The following is a 22,041-nucleotide window of genomic DNA, read 5'->3' as shown; positions in this document are numbered from 1 at the left end:
CCTTGAATGGGTTTCATTATTAGACTGCCACTAAAGACCGAGAAGAGGAAAAACATTGAAATAAAACGTTATTCAGTTTTGGTACTTACTCGGTTTCCTAAAAGCAGTAGTGATTTTAAAAGTTTAGAACTTTGTCTAAAATTATGTTTCAGGATTTTCTAAAGCTATTAAGTGTAAATGATCAGCTTTATTATACTGGGTAATTACAAAAGTCCTTATTAAATTACCTAACGTATGCATTTTTCTGTTTTAAAGAGGAAAAAATTAAGAATATCAAATCAGCAAAATTAGCTTTTATATCTCTCAAAATCTTACCAGTTTTCATTGTATGCAAAAGAGGTATTATAAACATTTCTAGGATTCTCTTTGTATGAGAGTGCAGGAAGAAACAAAAATTTGTCTTAAAATAGACTCATTGTACTTGATGTTAAGTCTCAAAAAAATATATTGATAATTAAAGCATTTTAATTTCTGTCCAAATTGATGGTATAATTTAAATCTAGTATTATATGCTATCCTTTATGTTATACTTGATTAAATTTTGCTTAACGAAGTTTTATTTTTTTAAAAGTTGTCGGCCAGGTACGGTGGCTCACACCTGTAATCCCAGCACTCTGGGAGGCTGAGGCAGGGGGATCACAAGGTCAGCAGATCGAGACCATCCTGGCTAACATGGTGAAACTCTGCCTCTACTGAAGAATACAAAAACTTAGCCGGGTGTGGTGGTGGGCGCCTGTAGTCCCAGCTACTCAGGAGGCTGAGGCAGGAGAATGGCATGAATCCTGGAGGCGGAGCTTGCAGTGAATCGAGATCGTGCCACTGCACTCCAGCCTGGGCGACAGAGCCAGACTCTGTCTCAAAAAATAATAATAATAAATAAGTTGTCATTAAAATGTGTTTAATATCATAAGCAATGAAAAAATACGTTAATGAAAAATCCCAGGAATATAAAGTGGATTAACAAACATACCTGAAAATAAAGTAATGTGCTTTTTAGAATATTTATCTGAAGCAAAAGTAAAATCCTTGGGTAGTTATGACATCAAGATTGTTAATAGTTAACTAGTTGTGTTTTTTTAAATCAAAATTTTTTTGTTAAACTGTTTTTAACTTTTATAAAATTACATACACAGAGAGACATGTATCTAAAACATTTGCATGTAAATAGTATAAACGTAATTATTGAGTTCATAAAATAATATTAGAATTATTTTTGTTTGTTCCTTCAAAAATTTTAAAAGCGTGAATATTTAAAAGAACTCACAAGACCCCACAGAGCATACTTACAGAAGGCTTTTATTTAAAGGCCAAAGGATATTGTGCAGCCAGAAAAAGAACATAGGCAAGCATATAGCATCCAGGACACATTCAAGCATAGGCACCCTAGGGCCTTTATTTATACACAGACATGCTTTGTCTCCACCTTGAGCCACCAAGAATCTGTGCAATGAATCTTGGCTTCAGGAGAGCTCCAGGCAGGAGTTCCCATCAGGGTCATTTTTTTTTTTTTTTTTTTTTTTGCCACACTGATCACATAGCCTAGCCTGGCTATCTAGTTATGCCCAGTGAAAATCATCAGTAAACAAATCAACTTGCAGGCTTCAGGAAGAGATTCATACTTTAAACAGCACATCATAAATCCCGGCCGGGCGCGGTGGCTCAAGCCTGTAATCCCAGCACTTTGGGAGGCCGAGACGGGCGGATCATGAGGTCAGGAGATCGAGACCATCCTGGCTAACACGGTGAAACCCCGTCTCTACTAAAAAAATACAAAAATCTAGCCAGGCAAGGTGGCGGGCGCCTGTAGTCCCAGCTACTCGGGAGGCTGAGGCAGGAGCATGGCGGGAACCCGGGAGGCGGAGCTTGCAGTGAGCTGAGATCCGGCCACTGCACTCCAGCCTGGGCGACAGAGCGAGACTCCACCTAAAAAAAAAAAAAAAAAAAAAAAAAAATCCCGCTGTTCATATACTGGCTAAGAGTCAAGGCTAGACATTCAGGCATCCCCAGAGCTTTCCCAGTCCAACTGTAAATTAATACTTTACTACACAGTTCCTGACTATTTAATCTAATAAAAGACAAAATGATGATGGTAGCTGCATTGTATAAACTACAGTAAAATTTATAAAATGTTTTAATATGCATTAACTTATTTGAACTTTATAATTCTGTGAACTATATGGGAAAACTGTTTTTATCTCCATTTTATAGATACTAAGACTCAGAGAAGTTAAGTGATTGGCTCAGTTCACATACCTTTTGTGTTTGTAGAGTCAGTTCTAGAAGACAGGCTTTCTGCCTTTTATTTTAGAATTTTTTTCAACCCGTCATGCCAAAAGTAGATAAAAAGACCTATTTACTTACTTTCTAAATGTTCTATGGAACAATGTGGAAAACTACTACTTATTTGCCCCCAAAAAAATAGTATTTGTGTTTTAGTGAATATAATATAAATGTTTTCAGAATTTTTTTTATAATGACTTCCAAATTAGGTCTAAGTCTAGTGCCTATTTTTTTTTCTTTTTACCTTGTAGCAGGAGATTTCTTCATCTCAAGGGAATATGAGATAATATATATTTGGAATAATTGTTCATAAATTATTTTTCTAGAATTTTTCACACATGAATATTAAATTGGGCGTGCAAGATCTAGGTAAAATATCAATATATAGTTGTACTTGTAACATTCTCTTTCTCTCCCTCTCTTTCTCTCTCCCTCTCTCCCTCCCTGTCCCTCTCCTTCTCCCTCCCACTACTCTCCCTTTCCCCCTCCCTCTTCTCACCTTTTCCTTTTGCCCTCTCATTCATTTACGATAGATTTACTTGTCTCCTGTGCCCTAGGTACTGTGCTATCTCCTGAGAGTTTAAAAATTAATAAGATATGATCCTTGCTTTTAATTATCTTACATTGTATATTTTTTATGAACTCACAGTTCCATAAAGGAGAATCTCTATAGTATTGATTACAATACAGTGTAGTCAATCAATAACGTATAAAGTATTATATATTATAAGTATTGAGATATAGGTTTTTCTCCAAGGAGAAATTAGTGAAGACTTGAAGATGGGGAGACTTTTGAACTAGGTCAAACTTAAGGAATTGGTTAGAAAATGAAGGAGAAGACTAGTCCAACCAAACATGTGAAAAAAGAAACAAAGATGTGTTTAAGAAACACTGAGTGAGTGTTTTATTATACTTGGAATATAAATTACATGGGGGTTATTGGCAAGAGATGAGACTCTTTGATGTTAGATGTTGACTGGCCTTATATGCCATGTAGGGGAGTGTAGACTTTATGCCAAAAAGTGTGGAATCCAGGAATCATTGTTAAATAGGAGTTTTTAGTACTAGATAACTTTTTTAACAGATAAGATATATTATAAAGAATGAACGAAAGAGGAGACCATCAGTGAAGCGATTGGAATAGAATTATGAGTGATAATGAAGCTAAAGTTTGGGCCATAGAATGAAAAAGGAATACACAATTGAAAGACAATTTAGAAATAGACTCAGGCCAATTAGATTAAAATAAGGGAAGAATCTAATTATAGAATTTTGGTCTTGGCAAATTGCCTAATCCACCTCTGTTGTTGGACATGAAGTCTTTGAGACGTGCTGCATGGTCAAGTGAATTGCGGTAAGGCATATTACTAGTTGGTGACGGAATTGGGTCCCTGCCTCTAGTGTTCTCCACATTGTGCCTTGCTTCCTGTGTCTCCAACAGGTTTTTTTTTCTTTCTTTTTTTTTTTTTTTTTTCCTTGATCATACTATGACCTTATCTTGCTTACAGTTTACAGGATACTCTAATATACATTATCTATTTTTACTTGTTCAGCAATCCCATGAAACAAGTAGAACAAGCAATATTTTATCCTTTCTGAAGGTAAGAAAACCAAATCAGCGTGGTTGCTATGCTTATTCAGAGTTTTCTCAGTTTTATCCTTACTACTTAAATATATTATTCCTTAAGTTTTTCCTTTAAAAGTATATAGGATTTTATAACTGATAGAATCATTTGTTGATTTAGATTGTAGATATACTCCTAAAATTATCTCTCAGCCTGACGTAGATTTTCCACAAATAAGGTGGTTTTTGTTTTCTCCTTTGGCAAATCATTTTGCAAATGAAGAAAGTATATATTTTTTTGTTTGTTTGTTTGTTTTTTCTTTGAGATGGAGTCTTGCTCTGTCACCAGGCTGGAGTGCAGTGGCACGATCTCGGCTCACTGCAACCTCCACCTCCCGGGTTCAAGCGATTCTCCTGCTTCAGCCTCCCAAGTAGCTGGGACTACAGGCATGCGCGCCAGCACACCCAGCTAATTTTTGTATTTTTAGTAGAGACAGGGCTTCACCATGTTGGCCAGGATGGTGTCGATCTCTTGACCTCGTGATCCTCCCACCTCAGCCTCCCAAAGTGTTGGGATTACAGGCATGAGCCACCGCGCCCGGCCTGTTTGATTTTTTTTATAATCTTGGTTAATTTAAAGCAAAACATTTTCTTAAATGCCTCATCATATAAAATATTATGGGGACCATTTGAGGGTAGACAGTCTGTCATAGGGGACTCTTTAAATAGTAGTTTTATTACTTATTGTGAATCCTAGGGCATATTGGTAAACCTCTATCAACCTTGCTCTCCTCTACTTCAGTTTGATATAATAGTAGTCTTAATTCACAGTTATTATGAGTGTCAAGTGAGATGACTGCAAAGCATTTACAACAGTCCCTGGCCCTAATAACTACCTGAGATGTTTTCAGCTATTATTAGATTTGTATTTTCTATTGTAGGAAATTTATCACCATATAAGTAATGCAGTTTTAAAGACAGAGTCAAAAGGAAATGAATTAACATTGTGAATTTTGCATCAAATAATTTCTGTAAGTTTTATAGCACAAATATGATTTACATTTAGATACATACATAAAATGTAATTAAGAAATAGGGAACAGTTCCTACACTAAAATATTTTTCTTCTTAAAAAATATGTTCTTTAGATAATCAAAGTGTTTTATACTCAATGGTAAATTACGATGATATTAAAAATCATTTTTTCTGTCTAAAAAAGTCTTATCTTATTGTTCTAAAATCATTTACTATGAGGAGTCAAGAAGATATTGAAACTTACTTGATTCTGTTAGAATGTTCACAAAAACTTGTCTTTTTCATTCGTTGCCAATACAGTCTCTGAAGAAAATAAACATTGTATTATGGTGGGACAAATATTTTAATTTATGTTAAGTGTTTACATAATACAAACTTCTGGTGTCTATGGAATGATCAAGGTATTGAAGTTTAACTTCATTTTCATAGAAAGTCCAATCTCCATCTCTATAAGGATATTATAGACCTAAGTATATCCTTCTTAGTGCACTGGAGCTCTTGTTAGGTAATGTATCAAGATGATAAAGTGCTTTTTAAAGAAATTTATTGAATTACTTTGGTATATAATATAATTTACCCAAATAAAGCATTCATGACCTCTACTTCATACCCTTCACCATTCAACTATATTTTTTCTTCTTCAGTCTCTTCTACATGCTTTCATTAGTAATAAAGGAATCTTCCAAAATTTATTCCATGGATGCATTTTCGATACACAAGAATTAGAACTGATTTTACCAAATTTAGATTTCTATTCTAATTTTTTATTCTTAGCGGTCTATGAAAACAGTGTTTATTAATTTACTTTATTTTTTAGGCAAGCCAAATTAGAGCTGAGAGTTGCTGTAGCAAAAGTGGAAGAGTTAACTAACGCGACTGAAGATCTGCAGGGACAGATGAAAAAGAAGGTATTTTCTATTTCTAAGACAAATGGATACCTGTTGCTTAGTTTTCTTTCTATTTTGTTGATTTATTTTGAATTAGGTGTTAAAGAGGGTTGTCAGAAGATGAATTAATTATTTTATTACCCTTAAATATAAAATATGAAAGTAGGAAGCTAAACTATATTATTGAAAACAATTTTATAAATAATTTTTTATTTCCATTCTCTGTAGCCTAATTCAATAAAACATCATAATCCCACTTAATCACATTGTTACTGAAATGCAGATTAATACAAGATCAGGTTTCAGTTAACTGGTTATTTGCAGTTGGAAAACAAGCATTTAATACTACTTTTATGTTATTTACTAAAATATTTATTGGCATAATAGACTCTGGTTCTTTTAAATATGTAATAGAGAAATTTCAGAAGGATGTCAAGGAAAAGTCAGGCTTTATTTTTAGATAGATATAATTATTGAAAATTCTCACTCTGGGGCTTATTAGCTATGTAACTTTCTAAGCTTTATTCCCAATCTGTAAAAAGTTGATTATGGATTTCTAATAATGGTAGATTTTTTTTAAGTGTTACAAGAACCCTTCCATAAGTAACAATTTTAAAACTTGGATACATTTTTAAAACACCGGAAAGCACCCAAAACAGAAAAAAGTAAAAGAAATAAGAATTGTTAATTTTTGGATTTCTGGCCTGTCAGTTCTCCCAACCCCCAACAGCTGTGGCTTCAGAAAACACCTCTGTATAGGCTTAAGGTACTCAGGTCAAAGTTTAGGGCTAGAAAAGCAGTAGGAGATTTAAAGAAAAAATACTGGCAGCAAGAGTAACACACAGAAAAAGAGCCAAATTCTGAGTGTAAATTCTTACCAGATTCATGCCTGACAACTAAATTATGCATATGGAAGTGGGGGAGGGACCCCAGAGAACCCAGTGAAGAAGCAGGCAGAGACCTAAGAGAAATCTACTTTTGAAAGATAGAGATGTATGAAACTAGATATTTGAGTTTACTACTTTTTATAATTGAATACATGCAAGAAATGCGTGCAACTGAAGCATCAGCATACTGAAGCCTTCCTTATTGTGTGAAGTATCGGGACAAAGCCCAAAGCTGGAAAGGCAGCTGAAAATTACAAGGGAATCTCTAGAAGCAAGGGAACCACAAAGAGGATGAACCCTACCTCTGCCCAAATCTTGACTGATCTTCAAATTATGAAGGCACAGGGTCTAGTTATAAAAGCAAATAGTGGAAAGCAATAAGAACTAATTACATGTATCAGCTGATACATACTGTATGTGGAATAGATTTCAAATTTCAAGACCAAGCAAGATAATTGTCTACTTGAACTAAAAAAAAAAAAAGAAAGAAAGAAATTAATGCTCAAAAGAACAAAACAAGTAACTGCAATGTATTATCTACACTATCGGGTTTTCAATAAAAAATTACTAGACAGAAAAGTATGACCTATACTTGTTGGGGAGGTGCTGAGGGAGGCAGCCATTAGAAACTAACTTTAAATGGATCTATCTGTTAGATTTAGCAGACAGAGATTCAAATCAACTATTATATATATGTTCAAGAAATTAAAATCTGTTTTTAAATTAAAATCTCTAGGAAGAGATAGATAATTTTAATTGAGGACTGGGACATAATTTTTAAAGAAGAAACTCTAGAGCTTTAAAGTTGAGCAACTGAAATAAAAATTTCACTAGATGGACTCAAAAACAGATTGGGAAAGACAGAAGAAATAATCAATGAACTTGAAGTCAGATCAATAGAAATTACCCTGTCCAAAGAACAGAGAGTCTAAAAGATTGAAGAAAAATGAACAAGTGCTCAGAAATCTGTAGAACAATGTGAAGCAATACAACATAAGTGTAATTGGAACTGCCAAAGGGAGAGGGATGGGAGCAGAAAAAAAATAAAGAAATAATGGCTGAAAGCTTCCTAAATTTGGTGGAAAATATTAATGAGTAAACACAGAATCACTTTAAGACACATCACAATGATACTGACAGCCAATTATGAAGAGAATACCTGAAAGTAGCAATAGAAAAATGACCTGAACAGAGAGGCAATGATAAGATTAAAGGCTGAGTTCTCATCAAGAAACTGTGGAAACACTTCTGGACATAGGCCGTGGCAAAGATTTTATGTCAAAGACTCCAAAAGCAATTGCAACAAAAACAAAAATTGACAAGTGGGACCTAATTAAACTAAAGAGCTTCTGCATACCAAAGGAAACTATCAACAGAGTAAACAGACAACCTACAGAATGGGAAAAAATATTTGCAAACTATGCATCTGACAAAGGTCTAATATCCAGCATAAAGAACTTAATTTTGCAAGAAAAAAAAGCATTAAAAAGTAGGCAGAGGACATAAACAGACACTTTTCAAAAGAAGATATACACGTGGCCAACAAGCAAATGAGAAAATGCTGAATACTACGAATTAGAGAAATGCAAATCAAAATCACAATGAGATACCATCTCATACCTGTCAGAATGGCTATCATTATAAAGTCAAAAAATTACAGATGGTGGTGATGTTGCTGAGAAAAGGGAATGTTTATCCACTGCTGGTGGGAATGGAAACTAGTTCAGCCACTGTGGAAAAAGGTTTGGAGATTTCTCAAAGAACTCAAAACAGAAGTACCATTCAACCCAGCAATCCCATTAGTGGGTATATAACAAAGTAATATGAATTGTTTCACCATAAAGACACGTGCCCATGTATGTTCATCACAGCACTATTCACTATAACAAAGAGATGGGATCAACCTAAATGTCCATCAATAGCAGACTGGATAAAGAAAATGTGTTACGCGTACACCATGGAATACTACACAATCATAAAAAGAGCAAAATCATGTCCTTTGCAGCAACATGGATGCAGCTGGAGGCCATTATCCTAAGCATATTAACCCAGGAACAGAAAACCAAATACTGTATGTCCTCACTTACAAGTGGGGGCTAAACATTGAGTACAAATGGACACTAAAGGGAACAATATACACTGGCCCTACTTGAGGGTAGGGGATGGGAGGAGGGTGAGGATTGAAATACTACCTATCAGGTACTATGCTCATTACCTGGGTGGCAAAATAATCAGTATACCAAACCCCCTGACACACAATGTACCCATGTAACAAGCCTGCCCATGTACCCCTTGAATCAAAAATAAAGGCTGGAAGGGTGAAAAAAAAACCTGTGAAAACAGAAAGTATTGGAATAATATATTTGAAATGCTGAAGAAAAAAATACTAAGAATTCTATATTCAGTGAAATCATACTTCAAAACTGAAGGCAAAATACAGGCATTTTCAAATAAACCAAAAATGAGAGAGTTTGTCCCCAGCAGACCTACATTCAAAAAATTCTGAAGGAAGTTCTTTAGGCTAAAAGGAAATGACACCAGATGGCAACTCAGATACAAGAAGAAACTAAAAGCAACAGAAATGGCAAATATGAAATAACGTGTGTACATACTTTTCTCTTTATATCTTTAAAAGATAACTGCTTATAGCAGAACTAATAACACTGTATTTGATGGATTTGTAAAGTGTGCAGATGTAATGTATGACAACAATGGCACTCAGGACTGGGATCCTACATGGATATACACTGTTGCAAGGTTCCAGTGTTTTCTCTGAGCTTTTATCTAAATATTAACTCTAAATAAATTGGGTAAGTTCAAGATGCATATTGTAATCTCTACAGCAACTACTAAAAAATAGTTCAAACAGATATAGCTAAAAGCAATAGAGGAATTAAAACAGCATTCTTAGGCTGGGCATGGTGGTGTGCACCTATAGTCCCAGCTACTTGAGAGGCTGAGACAGGAGGATCACTTGACCCAAGGAGTTTGAGTGCAGCCTAGGTAACATGACAAGACCCTAAAAAAAAAAAAAAAAAAAAAAAAAAATGACCGAGTGCAGTGGCTCATGCCTGTAATCCCAGCACTTTGGGAGGCCGAGGCGGGTGGCTCACTAGTTCAGGAGTTCAAGACCATCCTGGCCAATGTGGTGAAACCCCATCTCTACTAAAAATACAAAAATTTGCCAAACGCGGTAGCAGGCGCCTGTAATCCCAGCTACTCGGGAGGCTGAGCCAGGAGAATCGCTTGAACCTGGGCAGCAGAGGTTGCAGTGAGCCAAGATCACGCCACTGCACTCCAGCCTGGGAGACAGAATGAGATTCTGTCTCAAAAAAAAAAACCAAAAAGTTATGGCATCATAAAAAATATTTGTTAACACATGAAACAGGAAAAGATGAACAAGAAATTTCTTTAGAAAGATGATACAAATAAAATTTATTAATATAGGTCAAAGCATCACTATGTCAAAGAAGAAAGACCCTGTGATTACCTTGATACTTAATGAGACATAGAATAGTATAGTTAAGAGAGCATATTCTAAAGGCAGATTATCTGCATAGAAATCTCTCTCTCGTTTTGTTAGACTTGCATTATAGAAATAGTCTGAAATATTGGTAGAAATCTATATGCAATAACTTTTGAGTATTTTTTATTAATACAGGATTGATGATGAAGTTCTCCCCTCCTTTTTATTATACACATGATTTGTTTCCAAAATCATATTGTTTCTTTTAACGTATGTATTGGAATGCTAATAGCATAGTAACTTTATAGCATGAACTGTTTTCTTTAGCCTGTATAATGGTGTATTGAATTTTCACATACTCAAAGTAAGCTTCTTGTTTCTTTATTTTCTAGGAGAAGGATGTGGTGTCTGCCCATGGAAGAGAGGAAGCATCAGATAGGCGCTTACAGCAGTTACAGTCCAGTATAAAACAATTAGAAATAAGGTAAATTGTTAAATGCACCTAGCGTTGTTGATATGCTTTAAAAGATATTTTACAATAAAGTTTCAGAGTGCGATATTTACTAGAATAAATATTTTATAAACTCTAAATCAAAACTATAATCATAGATGTAAAATCTGATTTAATAGACATTATTTATTAAAAATTATATTCAACAGATTGCTATACTTTGAATATATATTCAAAGATGATTTGTTTAATATGATTTTAAAACCTTTACTAAGTGCATTAATTTAACTTTGAACGAGAATAGTTGTGCCAAATTTAGTCCAGTACCTTTTGGGAAACAAATAAAACCCTTGATATCATGTTTTTGTATCAGTACTGCAGAGCACAAAGTACACCTTTATTTTCATTTGTCCTTAGGTCAGCCTGCAGATTTTGGTGTGAACATAGTTGACCTTCAGTAACCTAAAATCTTTCTTTCTTCTAAAGAGCGGTTAAAATTTTAAAATCATAGTTAAGAGGAAATTTGATATTACCTCAACCCCTCTATAATTCTGTACTTCTAAAATAATACAGTTACAGTAGAAATAAACCATTAAAATGGAAGGCAAAGAAAGGAGAGGAATGTTATTTTTAAAAGCTATTTTTTAGGAATCATGAACCATAAATCCTACAAAGAGGATTAACTTCAAGAGCTAAATGTAGATTCTTTTTGCATCTTGGGCATAATATGTCAGAAAAATCTTGGAAGCTGAAGCTTGATCATCAATCCTTTTGGTCCTCCAGAAGGCAAGGTGCTAGTGTATCCTGCTTCCCAGTACTGTTCTCCCTTGTGTTCTTGGGAGTTCTAATTTGCAGTGGCCCTTCGGATACCTTTACCCATCACTCATCTCTGTCCTGATAGCCATCATCAATTGGTGTCATGTTTTTCAACAGGAGTATTGGCTTTTTGAGTGAGACAATTCTTAGTTGTTTGAGACTGTGCCAATAACTACAGGATGTTTAGCATCCCTGGCACCAAATACGAAATTCTAGTTGCACCTCTTAGCATTGTGACTACCAAATGTCCCCACACATTTCAAATGCCAATACCATCATAGTTGCAAACCGTTGAGTATAGGACACTGGTATATCAGAATGGTCCATGCAGTACTCTTTTTAAAATCTTTTTTCTTTGTACGAGCTGAGCCACATGACTTGATATTAGATTGTGGACTTTATTTTAGGTAGGGAGAATATATATTTGTCTTTTGCTAAAGCTAAGAAGTAATTTTTAACCAGATGCTAAAAGTCATCTTGAAAAGATAACATTTTCCAAGTGCTTTGATCATTTTATTTTGCTATAAATGAATAATTTGTCTGTTTAATAAAATCTTTTCATTTGACACAATGACTATAATAAAAGTGAAAATAAATATATGACTACCTCTCCCACATCAACAATGCCTTTTGTGTGCTAATATTTAGAATAACTAATACAGGTGGAGGAAAACAAATATGATCCTTGCAGAAATCAATAATAATTAGATTTGAGAAGAAAAGAAGTGAAATGAAGTTTTAATAATTTTTATGTTTGTTTGTTTTCAGTAATTTTGGGCAATATAAAGGAGATATATGCAAAGCATACTTGAAACCCCTATTTTTATGCCTATTGAACAGGAGTAGTAGAAAAAGTTCTAAGAGATAGTTGAGATATACCCCAGTATGACTAGATATGATTTTCCGTACATTGTTAGAAGAAAAGTCTTTAAGACTCCCTCCTAAGATGGACTTTCGTATTCACAGGTGAAGCATCATGTTTTCAATGTGTGTTGAGCACCTACTGTTGTACCAGCCAGTGTTTTAGGTTCTGGAATTCTAGAAGTAGCCTGTATCTGGTGATATCTGATTATCTCTGTAGATGACAGAGAAAAGTCCTTAAAACAACATTTACACCTATTTAAACAGATACAAAGGATTATTCTCAGTAGGGAAAATTCACCAATGGATACTACTATTAAAAATAGGGTTTTTAAAAAATAAGTAAAAACTTAGAATGAAGTCTGATTGATAGGCATCACTTACTTGTATAATCACCCCCACCACCTTCTGACCTCCATTACTCATATGCTTAAATTGTTAGGGAAAGAAAATTATTCAATAATATAATTGACTCTCGGTTGGCTACCACTATCTGCCTGAATTGATATTTGAGATTTCACCCATATTTACTAAAGAATGCACCCAGATTTATACATCATTCGTTACTTAATCGGAATCCAAATCACTTTTTTTCTCCTTTCTTCAGCAAATATTCACTTTCTAGACTGAAGACATTTTAAAAGCTAAGTTACCATAGGATATATGTATATGTTTGAGAGCTTGAAAAGGCTCATATGAAAGTGATTGAAAAGCAGAATTTAGATACAATTGTTTTTCCTCAAGATTTAGTTGGGTGGGTCTTTAGTACTGTGAAAGACCAAATGTACCAGATAATTCAGGAGATTATTTTATTCAGGCTATTGCAGTAGGGAGAATGCTCATTAATGAGGAATGTTTCAAAGAAAAGGAAGGGGCCTGAGGTTTTATATAGGCGGATAAACGAGGTGTGCATGAGTCTTATGGGACTTATGAGGAATGACGGAGGTGGGTCTTATTTTGGAATATGCGAGAGCAGGGTTATCTTATGCTGTTAGCTCTATTCTGAAACACAAAATGATAGAGGGGGTTTAGAGGACAAGGGTGGGAGGATTTCTTAGCCATCCCTGTTTTCTTGGCTCAGGTAAAGTCTAATATCAGTATAAAAGAAGAACAAAAGCCAGATACAGCAGACATAATATACGATTAATGTCTGTTCTTAAGATTTGAGGCAGATATTTGAGTGGACCAACAATTCAGTAACATAGGTTAGAAATGGAGGAGAACAAAGTAATGATTAATAATGATTGTGCAGACTATTCCATTCACATAACATGTCAGACTAAATATTCTGAAAAAAACCCTCTTAATGTAAGCATCTTGATAAATGACAACATGATTTGTTTTCAAAGTTGTTTCTTTAACTTACATATTAGAATGCTAATAGTATAAAAACTTTATAGCATGAACTGTTTAATTACATTTAAATGCTCAACTTATATAGTTGGGAACTCTCAAGCATACAAATAAAAAAACAAAAACAGGAAGCTAAAACAAGAATGATAAATAAATGACTTGCCTGCCAAGGACGTCAGGGCTGGATCTATATTATGTCACAAGAAGGTAAATGTCCTTGGGCAGGCTAGAACCCTTGAAGGAGCTACACTCTAATTAAAAGGCTAAAATAGAAAAAAATTTCTGCTTCTTAACAATGATAGCCAGCCAATAAAAGTATTTCCATCATGTAGCCAAATGGAAAAAATAAAAATCATAATAATCATTGTAGTTTTCTCTGAGAATGTGTAATCATAACTCTGTCCTCATATGACACTGTTGTTTAATATTATACTATCTGTTCATTTGGAAACCTCAGCCCCAAAAACTAAAGTAGCAACAGATTGGTAGGTAGTCCTGGTGCATGGAAGAAGCAATAGTAAACCTTTGGGTGAAATACTTTTGAACACGGACCCCTCAGGATTCCCAAAAATTAAGTTTAGACAGATACGAACTTAATCAAAAATTACCAAATGCATGAGAAAATAAACCACTTGACTGACAGGAAGAGGGTTTTGAAGTGGGTAGTGGAGGGGTGTGGGGAGGGGAGAATAGAGAAGCCTGCTTCTTCTACTATTTAGAAAAAAGAAATGCCTGAAAATAACAAATAACAAAGAAAATTATAAAATGTGTCTTACCAAACATGTTATAAAGCCAAAGTAATCAAATCAGTAATCAAATTAAAATGAGTTGAGCATGTAAAACTAAGTAGATTAATGAAACATAATCTACTAGTAAATTATGATATTTGCATATATATTTGCATATTTGGAGGATGGTAATAGGAGTATTTAAATTCATTAGTTACTAATGGTACTCAAACAACCGGCCATTAGTTTGGAACTTAAGTTGGACTCTTCTCTTACATCATACTCAGGAGTAAATTCAAATGAGTCAGGATTAAAAATATAGGAGTAAAAATTAAAGTCGAGGAAATCTAAGAGATTACACTGACAATCTATGGATGAAGGAGACCATCTTTATAAAAACTGAAATCCCAAAAGTTGAAAAAAATAGTCAAATTTAGCTGTGTTAAATTTTTAGTGTGGTGAAGATTCCCTAAATAGAGTCAATAGGCAAGAACAACAAAAAGGTAGATTTGGGAAAAAAAATATTTTCAGCATAAAGGACAGACTAAGGGTTAATATTTATAATTTATGGTTCTTATAAAGGGAAGAGCAAAGTAAACAACCCATCAGAAAAAAAATGTGCAAAGATTAGAAGAAATTCAAAGAACAAAATTCATGTGGCTTACGAAAGGAAGAAAATATGCGTAAAGTTTCTTATAGAGAAATACAAATTAACAGTGAAATGAGGTTACATTCATTAGACTAGGAAAGGAAGGACCCTTTATAACTTGATGAGATTTCTACATTATTAGATGAGAAAAGCAAGTACAGAAAAGGGAATATATTATGATTTTTATTGTTATAACAAAAATCAAAAAGCTCCTGTGGTTAGCTGTATGTATAATATGTGTGTATATTTATGTGTATATGTGTATGAGTATATATATATATGTATATATAATCATATGAATATTGAGAAAATTATTTTAATATATACATTAGTAAGTTCACATAGCTTGTCTGGGTAGAGAGCATGAAAAGGGAGAAAAGAGAAAAGACCATATAAATGTAAAGAACAACTCATTTCTTACAGGTTTGCTTTATGTCATTGTCATGTAACTATATAATACAGTGTAATACCATAACAAGCATAACATAATTAGGATCAGAAAATCCAGGCTCAGTCTCAACCCCACTGCTCATTAGCCCTATGACCTTAATCAAATGCCTGACCTCTCTGGGTATGTTTGTTGTTCTTTAAAATGAAGATATGGAGATAGTAAAACCTACTTTATAGAAGTGTAATGAGTATCAAATGAGAAAATATTAATACATGTGAAAGTTACTGGCATAATAATACAGGTATTATGCTACTGAGTAGTAGATGCTCTGGAAATCTCCCTCCTTCCCTTTAAAAAAGTTTAACTTTCCCAATGTAATTATTGATTTCTAGATTATGTGTGACAATCCAAGAAGCCAACCAATTAAGAACAGAAAATACACATCTGGAAAAACAGACCAGAGAGCTACAAGCAAAGTGCAATGAATTAGAAAAAGAGCGATATGAGGCTATTGTAAGAGCCAGAAATAGCATGCAACTCTTAGAAGAAGCTAACCTTCAAAAAAGTCAGGTAAGAAAGCTAGTAAATATGTTTAGATATAATAAAATCTTGACTATTCTCCCATGTGACCTCACAGTAAGGGATTCAATAGCTGCAGAATAAATGCATGAAATGGAAATTGCTATTCTTTTCATTAGTAATCATACCATATTCTTGGATGGTAAAACCAAATATGATAATATGATAAAATGTCAATTCCTTTCTAAAATAATGTATAAATATCAGACTTTTCTTATTTTCCCAAACCCTGTGTAACTAATCTTCATCCCCTGTAGTCTCATACTTAAAAAAAAAAACTGTTACAGTGCTTTACTGCAGTATACCCTATATTTTATTCAGTTGAATCTGATAAATCTTATCCATCTCTATTCCCCTTCATCATATACTCAATTACTTTAATAAAGCAGAAGCTTAATTGGCTTTAAAGATTTATTTACCGAAGTCTTCATGTCACTGTTCTTTTTTAGTTCTCTAACAATTGTGATTCCTGTGCTATCAAATACAGTGTTCCTTGTCATATACTGCTTCCCTATGAATTATGTATTTAGTTTATTGAAGTCACAAAATAAATGTTTTAATGTTTATTTTGCTGCCTCCCATATGTAGAGTTCATTAAATCATTAATTTATTTACCAACATTTATTGAAAACCTAGTATATGCAGAATACTCTGCTAGCAAGTATATTGGGGTACAAAGGAAGTGCTTTGTTTTATTTATATTTCCCTTTTTACAGAGGATTTTTCAAGAGATCTAGTAAAACAGAACATAGTGTAAGTTGGATATTGAGAAGCTAATAAATAAAAAAAAATTATCTAAGGGAATGCTAAGGTGTTTATCATGCCTTTCAACTAATATTTTCATCTGTGATCTGAATACTGTCTTTTAGAATGGTTAAGAGGCACACAATAGACATAATATGCTTGGGAATTGTGTTGAATACCTAAATCAACTAGAAAAATTAAGGTCAAGACAAAATTTTTATCTCTGCCCTCTGAAGCCTACTTGTATGAGCACTCTTAATACTAAGCCATTAAAAATAAACATCTTGTGTAGAGCACAGTGGACAGAGAAAATAGTAGGAACACTCATTACCCATCCTCCTCCCAAATTTTCTCACTCAAATCCTAAGTCAACAGACCCTCACAGAGACTGTCTATGGCTACAATATTAAGCTGCTCCTTGACTCATTGCTTAGTTGCTAGAGGTTTCCCATCTTCAGTTGCTTGTTCAAAGTCAAAGGTTCTCCCAACCGATCATACAAGCAAGGCAGGAAGTGCAGCCTAGCATAGTTCCCCTTCTCCCCATCAAGGTTATTATGTAAGAACAGCTGTTACTTGTCACTAGCTTACTTGTTTAAGGTGGAGGAAATTTATCTTAAAAAGCAATTTTTAAAAAAACAGGTAAAAATGTGTATGGTACCTTTGGAAAATGGTGGGAACAGAACACAGGGCCACTTACATGTTGATTTAAAATGGATTCAACTTGGCCTAATTGAAGGAGTTCCAAGCCCAGAAAAAAAGGTTTGTGTTAGAAATATAAATATGGGAATTGTCAGCATATAAATGATATTTATAACCATGAAATTTGATTAGACCACTAAGAGAAGGACATATAGAGAGGGGGGCAAGAACTGAACCTTGGGTAGTCCAGTGTTAAGAGATTCAGGAGATGAGGAAGAATCAGCAATGTAGACTGAAGAGGAATGATCAGTGAGATAGGAGGAAAACCAGTACTGTGTGTGATGTGCTGAAAATCACATGCAGAAAGTACAACAAGGAGAGGAAAGTAAATATCTCAAGTGCTGCTGGTAAAGAAGTACTGAAAATTTACTTACAGATAATCAACATGGAGATCATGATGGTGAAAGCCTGATTCAAGGAAGTATAAAAGAGATTGAAAGAAGAAGTCTTGGAGATGAACATGTTACAGAGTTTTGCTTCACAGAGAAGCAAGGAAATGGAGTGTGACTGACAGCAGAGCTAGGATTATGGCAATATTTATTTGGTGGGAGATGGAAATGATTGGAATGATAGAAACATGTCAAAGAGACAAAACAAGTGGTGTCTGCAATGATCAAGTTATGAGTTAATGAGTGACATAATTTGAATAATACTAAATAATGGAAAGAGAGAGAAATTCAAGAGATTCTTATAAGGATACAATACCTAGATTTGATGATTTACTTTATATAGGGACTCAAAAAAAATGGAAAATTCAAAAATGGTTTTAAGATTTCTGGCTGTAGAGATTAGAAGGGTGTTAGAAACATTGGCTGAAATAAATACCATAGGGAAAGTGTCTTTAGTTAGGACAAGGGCAGGTGAGGAGGTTAGGGAAAATAAATATCATCATGATTTCAACATGATATTCAAGTAGAGATGTCCCAGAAGTTTTGAATAAGATGTTTGTAGAAAGTGACTAGTGGATAGGTTTTTACCTGTTACTATCTTTGCTAATAATGATGTGATCTATAACATGAAATGATTGTTTTCTGAAGGCTCTACTTGAGGAGAAGCAAAAAGAAGAAGACATAGAGAAAATGAAAGAGACAGTTTCTCGGTTTGTACAAGATGCTACCGTAAGAACCAAGAAGGAAGTAAGGATTTTTAATTATATTTAAAATTCAGAATTTAAGTCACAACTAAAGACTAAATTCTACCTAAATATTTGTAAATTAAAATTAAAATACTTGCCTACATAGTTATAAAGACTGTATTGAAATTATTAACATAAGTGTTTAAAAACTAACTAAAGGAACTGAGTAAAGGCTCCTTTCCTTTAAAATTATCTCCAGTAGGATAGTGGGATATACTGAATAGCCCTCCACTTGATAAAATAAAGATGTTCCTTTTTTTTCCTTATCTGTAATTTTTGTGGGCAATATTAGTTCTCTCCTAGGTGAACTGTAGCTTTAAACTGGTTTTTAAAATTTCATCAGTTTAGAAAAAATAAAGTTAAAATGTTTGCTTTCTCCCAAGCAACTAGGTGGTAGAATTTTTATTTCCACAAAGCCACTGTATAATATTTCTTCCTGCAGAAGTATTTCTTAGAAATCTATTACTTTTACAGAATCATGGTGTAAAGAAAAAAAAAATCTATTACTTTGTCTTTATATGACCGAAATTAGATAATTTCCCAAAATAAAATTTTTAATTTAAGGCAGAGTCCAAAGTAAACCGTGTGCTTTTTAATTTCTAATCTTCTATATCCTTTCTGCAGGAGCTCTGTCCTTCCTATTCATGAAGTTGAGAGTACTGTAACATTGGACTATAGCCTAAAATATTCTTGATGACATATTTTTAAAATAAATATTAATAAATTTTATACTTTTAATGATAAAAATATTTTATTAAAGTATTCATGGTATGAGCATTCCTCTAATTGTATATTCTTATCCTAAAATAAATTCACATTGATTTTGGGGTTGATGAAGCTCATCTTTTGCATGAAACTTTAAATAATCTAAGTAGGATTTTTCACAAGCCTTGTGATCTCATTCATTCCAAATGTTTTGCAAATGGAAAATACAGATGCTTCCTAAAATCCAGTTATTTCCCTATTCAAATATGTAATCCTTCCAGGCATCTGAAGCTCAACATGTCTGAAACTGAACTTACTCTTGTCGTCAGTCCCAGAATGTTTCTTCCTTAGGTGTTCCTGTTGATTTCCTGTAGCCAACCTTTCCCTGCCATTACAACTATTCACACAGGAAGTATTTATTGAGCACTTCCTGTGTGCCAAGCATTTTGCTGGGTCTTTGCCCCCTCTGAGTTCCACACTGTTGCCAAGTTAATTTTTTTAGGTAAACTTTTAAAATTATTATTAAAAGTGACATATACTCACTGTAAAAAGAAATGGAAAATATGTATGAAAAAATATGTATAAATGAAAAATATGTATAAAATTAAAATTACAAGTTTAATACCCAGAGATAGCCACTATTTTTAGCATTGTTCTGTGAATTTCATTTAATCCCAAATTATTCACAGCGTGTCCTTCAAATATGTAGAATTAACCTGTTGAATTGAGAATAACTTTATATGTATCTCTTCCTATTGACTGAAGTAAATACAATGAATAAATTGTCACATATTTCTGTTCTGGCTATAAAATTGAACAAAAATATGACAGTGGCTTATTTCTTTAAAATATGAAAATACTTTATTTCTTAGATATCTCTCAAATAAATAAAATTTGTAAAAAATAAATACATTGTTTACTTTTGATTTTAAATCATAGCTAGTGCCATTATTGGATTTTCCTATTTCTTAATAGTTTATCTTACTATTTGGTTTATAAATGTCCTTACTATTCATAAAATTATAAAGGGAAATGCTTATATAAAGTGAGGATAGGATGAGAGAAGGGTATTAGTCCCTCTACAGACTTCAAAACCCCAATCACACAGTAACCTACCTCACTGAAATGTGTATTTCCTCACATGACAAAAGTTTACATTTTGTTCATTAGATACTAACTCTAGAAAATTCCATATGACTTTTGGAGCACAGAAGTTTACATATGATATGCCATCAGTGTCAATAGTTCTACACAGTCCTTTCAAAAGGCATGAATAGTTTGATTCATCTGTATTTGCCAGGATTACTATAAATGTATTTCAAAATATGTACCTTCCTGTTGTCATAAGCCCTCAAGTTAGCTGTATCATTTCTAGATACTAAAAAGAACACATTTTAGAAATTATGCGAGAGAGAGACAGACATGACAAGGCTTGTAAGAACCAAAATTTTTATATTATAGAAACATTTATGACTTAATTTCTCTGCCTCAGTTTTCCTCATCTATAATGGAAATAATAACAACCTCATTGGATTTTTGTGAGAATTAATGAGATAATACATGTAAAGCACTCTGAATAGTACCTAACACACATTAATCCTCTATAAATTCTGTTATTGTTACTGATCCATAAACAGAATACATTGATTTTTAATATAATTATTCATAGGAAAAGTCTACATCAAATTATAACCTTGAAAAGAGCTAAAATAGGCCGGGCGCCATGACTCACGCCTGTAATCCCAGCACTTTGGGAGGCTGAGGCAGGCAGATCACAGGGTCAGTAGATCGAGACCATCCTGGCTAACACGGTGAAACCCCGTCTCTACTAAAAATACAAAAAATTAGCTGGGCGTGGTGGCGGGCGCTGGTAGTCCCAGCTGGAGGCTGAGGCAGGAGAATGGGGTGAACCTCGGAGGCAGAGCTTGCAGTGAGCCGAGATCACGCCACTGCACTCCAGCCTGGGAGACAGAGCGGGACTCCCTCTCAAAAAAAGAAAAAGAGCTAAAATAGACCCAGAAATAGTACGCTTGGCAGGCCTTCAGAAAGATAACTCATATTGATTAACCATATAAAGTACATGGCAGTATTGTAAATGTTCTAAACAGGGTTTACATCATATTTTCAAAATAGTCCATCTTACAAGATACTAGAAAATTCTCAAAGACCTTTAGATCATAAAAGTTTACTGATGATTTACCATTGGCATCAGTATTCTTCAGAGTTCTTTTAAAAAGCATGAATAGTTATTAGAAAAATTTATTGTCATAGAGAAATCCTGATGAGATGTGACTAATTTTTCAAAATACTCTGTGCACATTAATAGTGTTCTTTCTGAAGATATTTAAATGTTAATTAAATTTTATTAAATGTTATTCATTAAATATTATTAAATCTTAATTTATCTTCAGAAGTAAAAGTAATTTAATACTGGGGTGTGATGGGTATTATTAAAAAAATTCTTCTGTTTATGAATCAAAAGCATCCTATGATGAAAATGTCTGACAACCACAGTCCTTTTGGATATACCATTCTATTCACTCTTCTTCCACTTTTATGGCAAATTCTTCGCTCTTTAATATATTGTGTGCTTATTTGTCTTTTATGCCCTAAAAGTTACAATTTTGTTTTTATCAAAATTATTATTGTACGTGTTTTTATCAGATATTAATCATTTTTATTCTAGACCCAAATAATGAGTAAATGTCTTAATTTACAGGTTGCAAACACAAAAAAACAATGCAATATACAAATTTCTCGATTAACAGAAGAACTTTCAGCCCTTCAAATGGTATGTTTGACTATACTGAT

At 33.6% G+C, this 22,041-nt stretch overlaps 1 protein-coding gene across 5 annotated transcripts in view; it reads left to right on the top strand.

Annotated features, from left to right (window-relative positions):
* Positions 1–22,041, top strand: part of SCLT1 (sodium channel and clathrin linker 1) — a 224,997-nt gene that overhangs the window by 128,574 nt on the left and 74,382 nt on the right. For all 5 annotated transcript variants that reach the window (XM_037991956.2, XM_073017630.1, XM_037991963.2 and 2 more), the window contains 5 exons: positions 5,697–5,787; positions 10,512–10,603; positions 15,761–15,938; positions 18,428–18,526; positions 21,950–22,021. In XM_037991956.2, the coding sequence (XP_037847884.1) occupies positions 5,697–5,787; positions 10,512–10,603; positions 15,761–15,938; positions 18,428–18,526; positions 21,950–22,021 (532 nt within the window). The remainder of the gene's footprint in view (positions 1–5,696; positions 5,788–10,511; positions 10,604–15,760; positions 15,939–18,427; positions 18,527–21,949; positions 22,022–22,041) is intronic.

Source organism: Chlorocebus sabaeus, chromosome 7 (genome assembly GCF_047675955.1).
Source record: "Chlorocebus sabaeus isolate Y175 chromosome 7, mChlSab1.0.hap1, whole genome shotgun sequence".
Lineage (NCBI taxonomy): Eukaryota > Metazoa > Chordata > Mammalia > Primates > Cercopithecidae > Chlorocebus > Chlorocebus sabaeus.
Note: the sequence above shows the minus strand (reverse complement) of the source record. Positions and strands in the feature narration are given on the sequence as shown.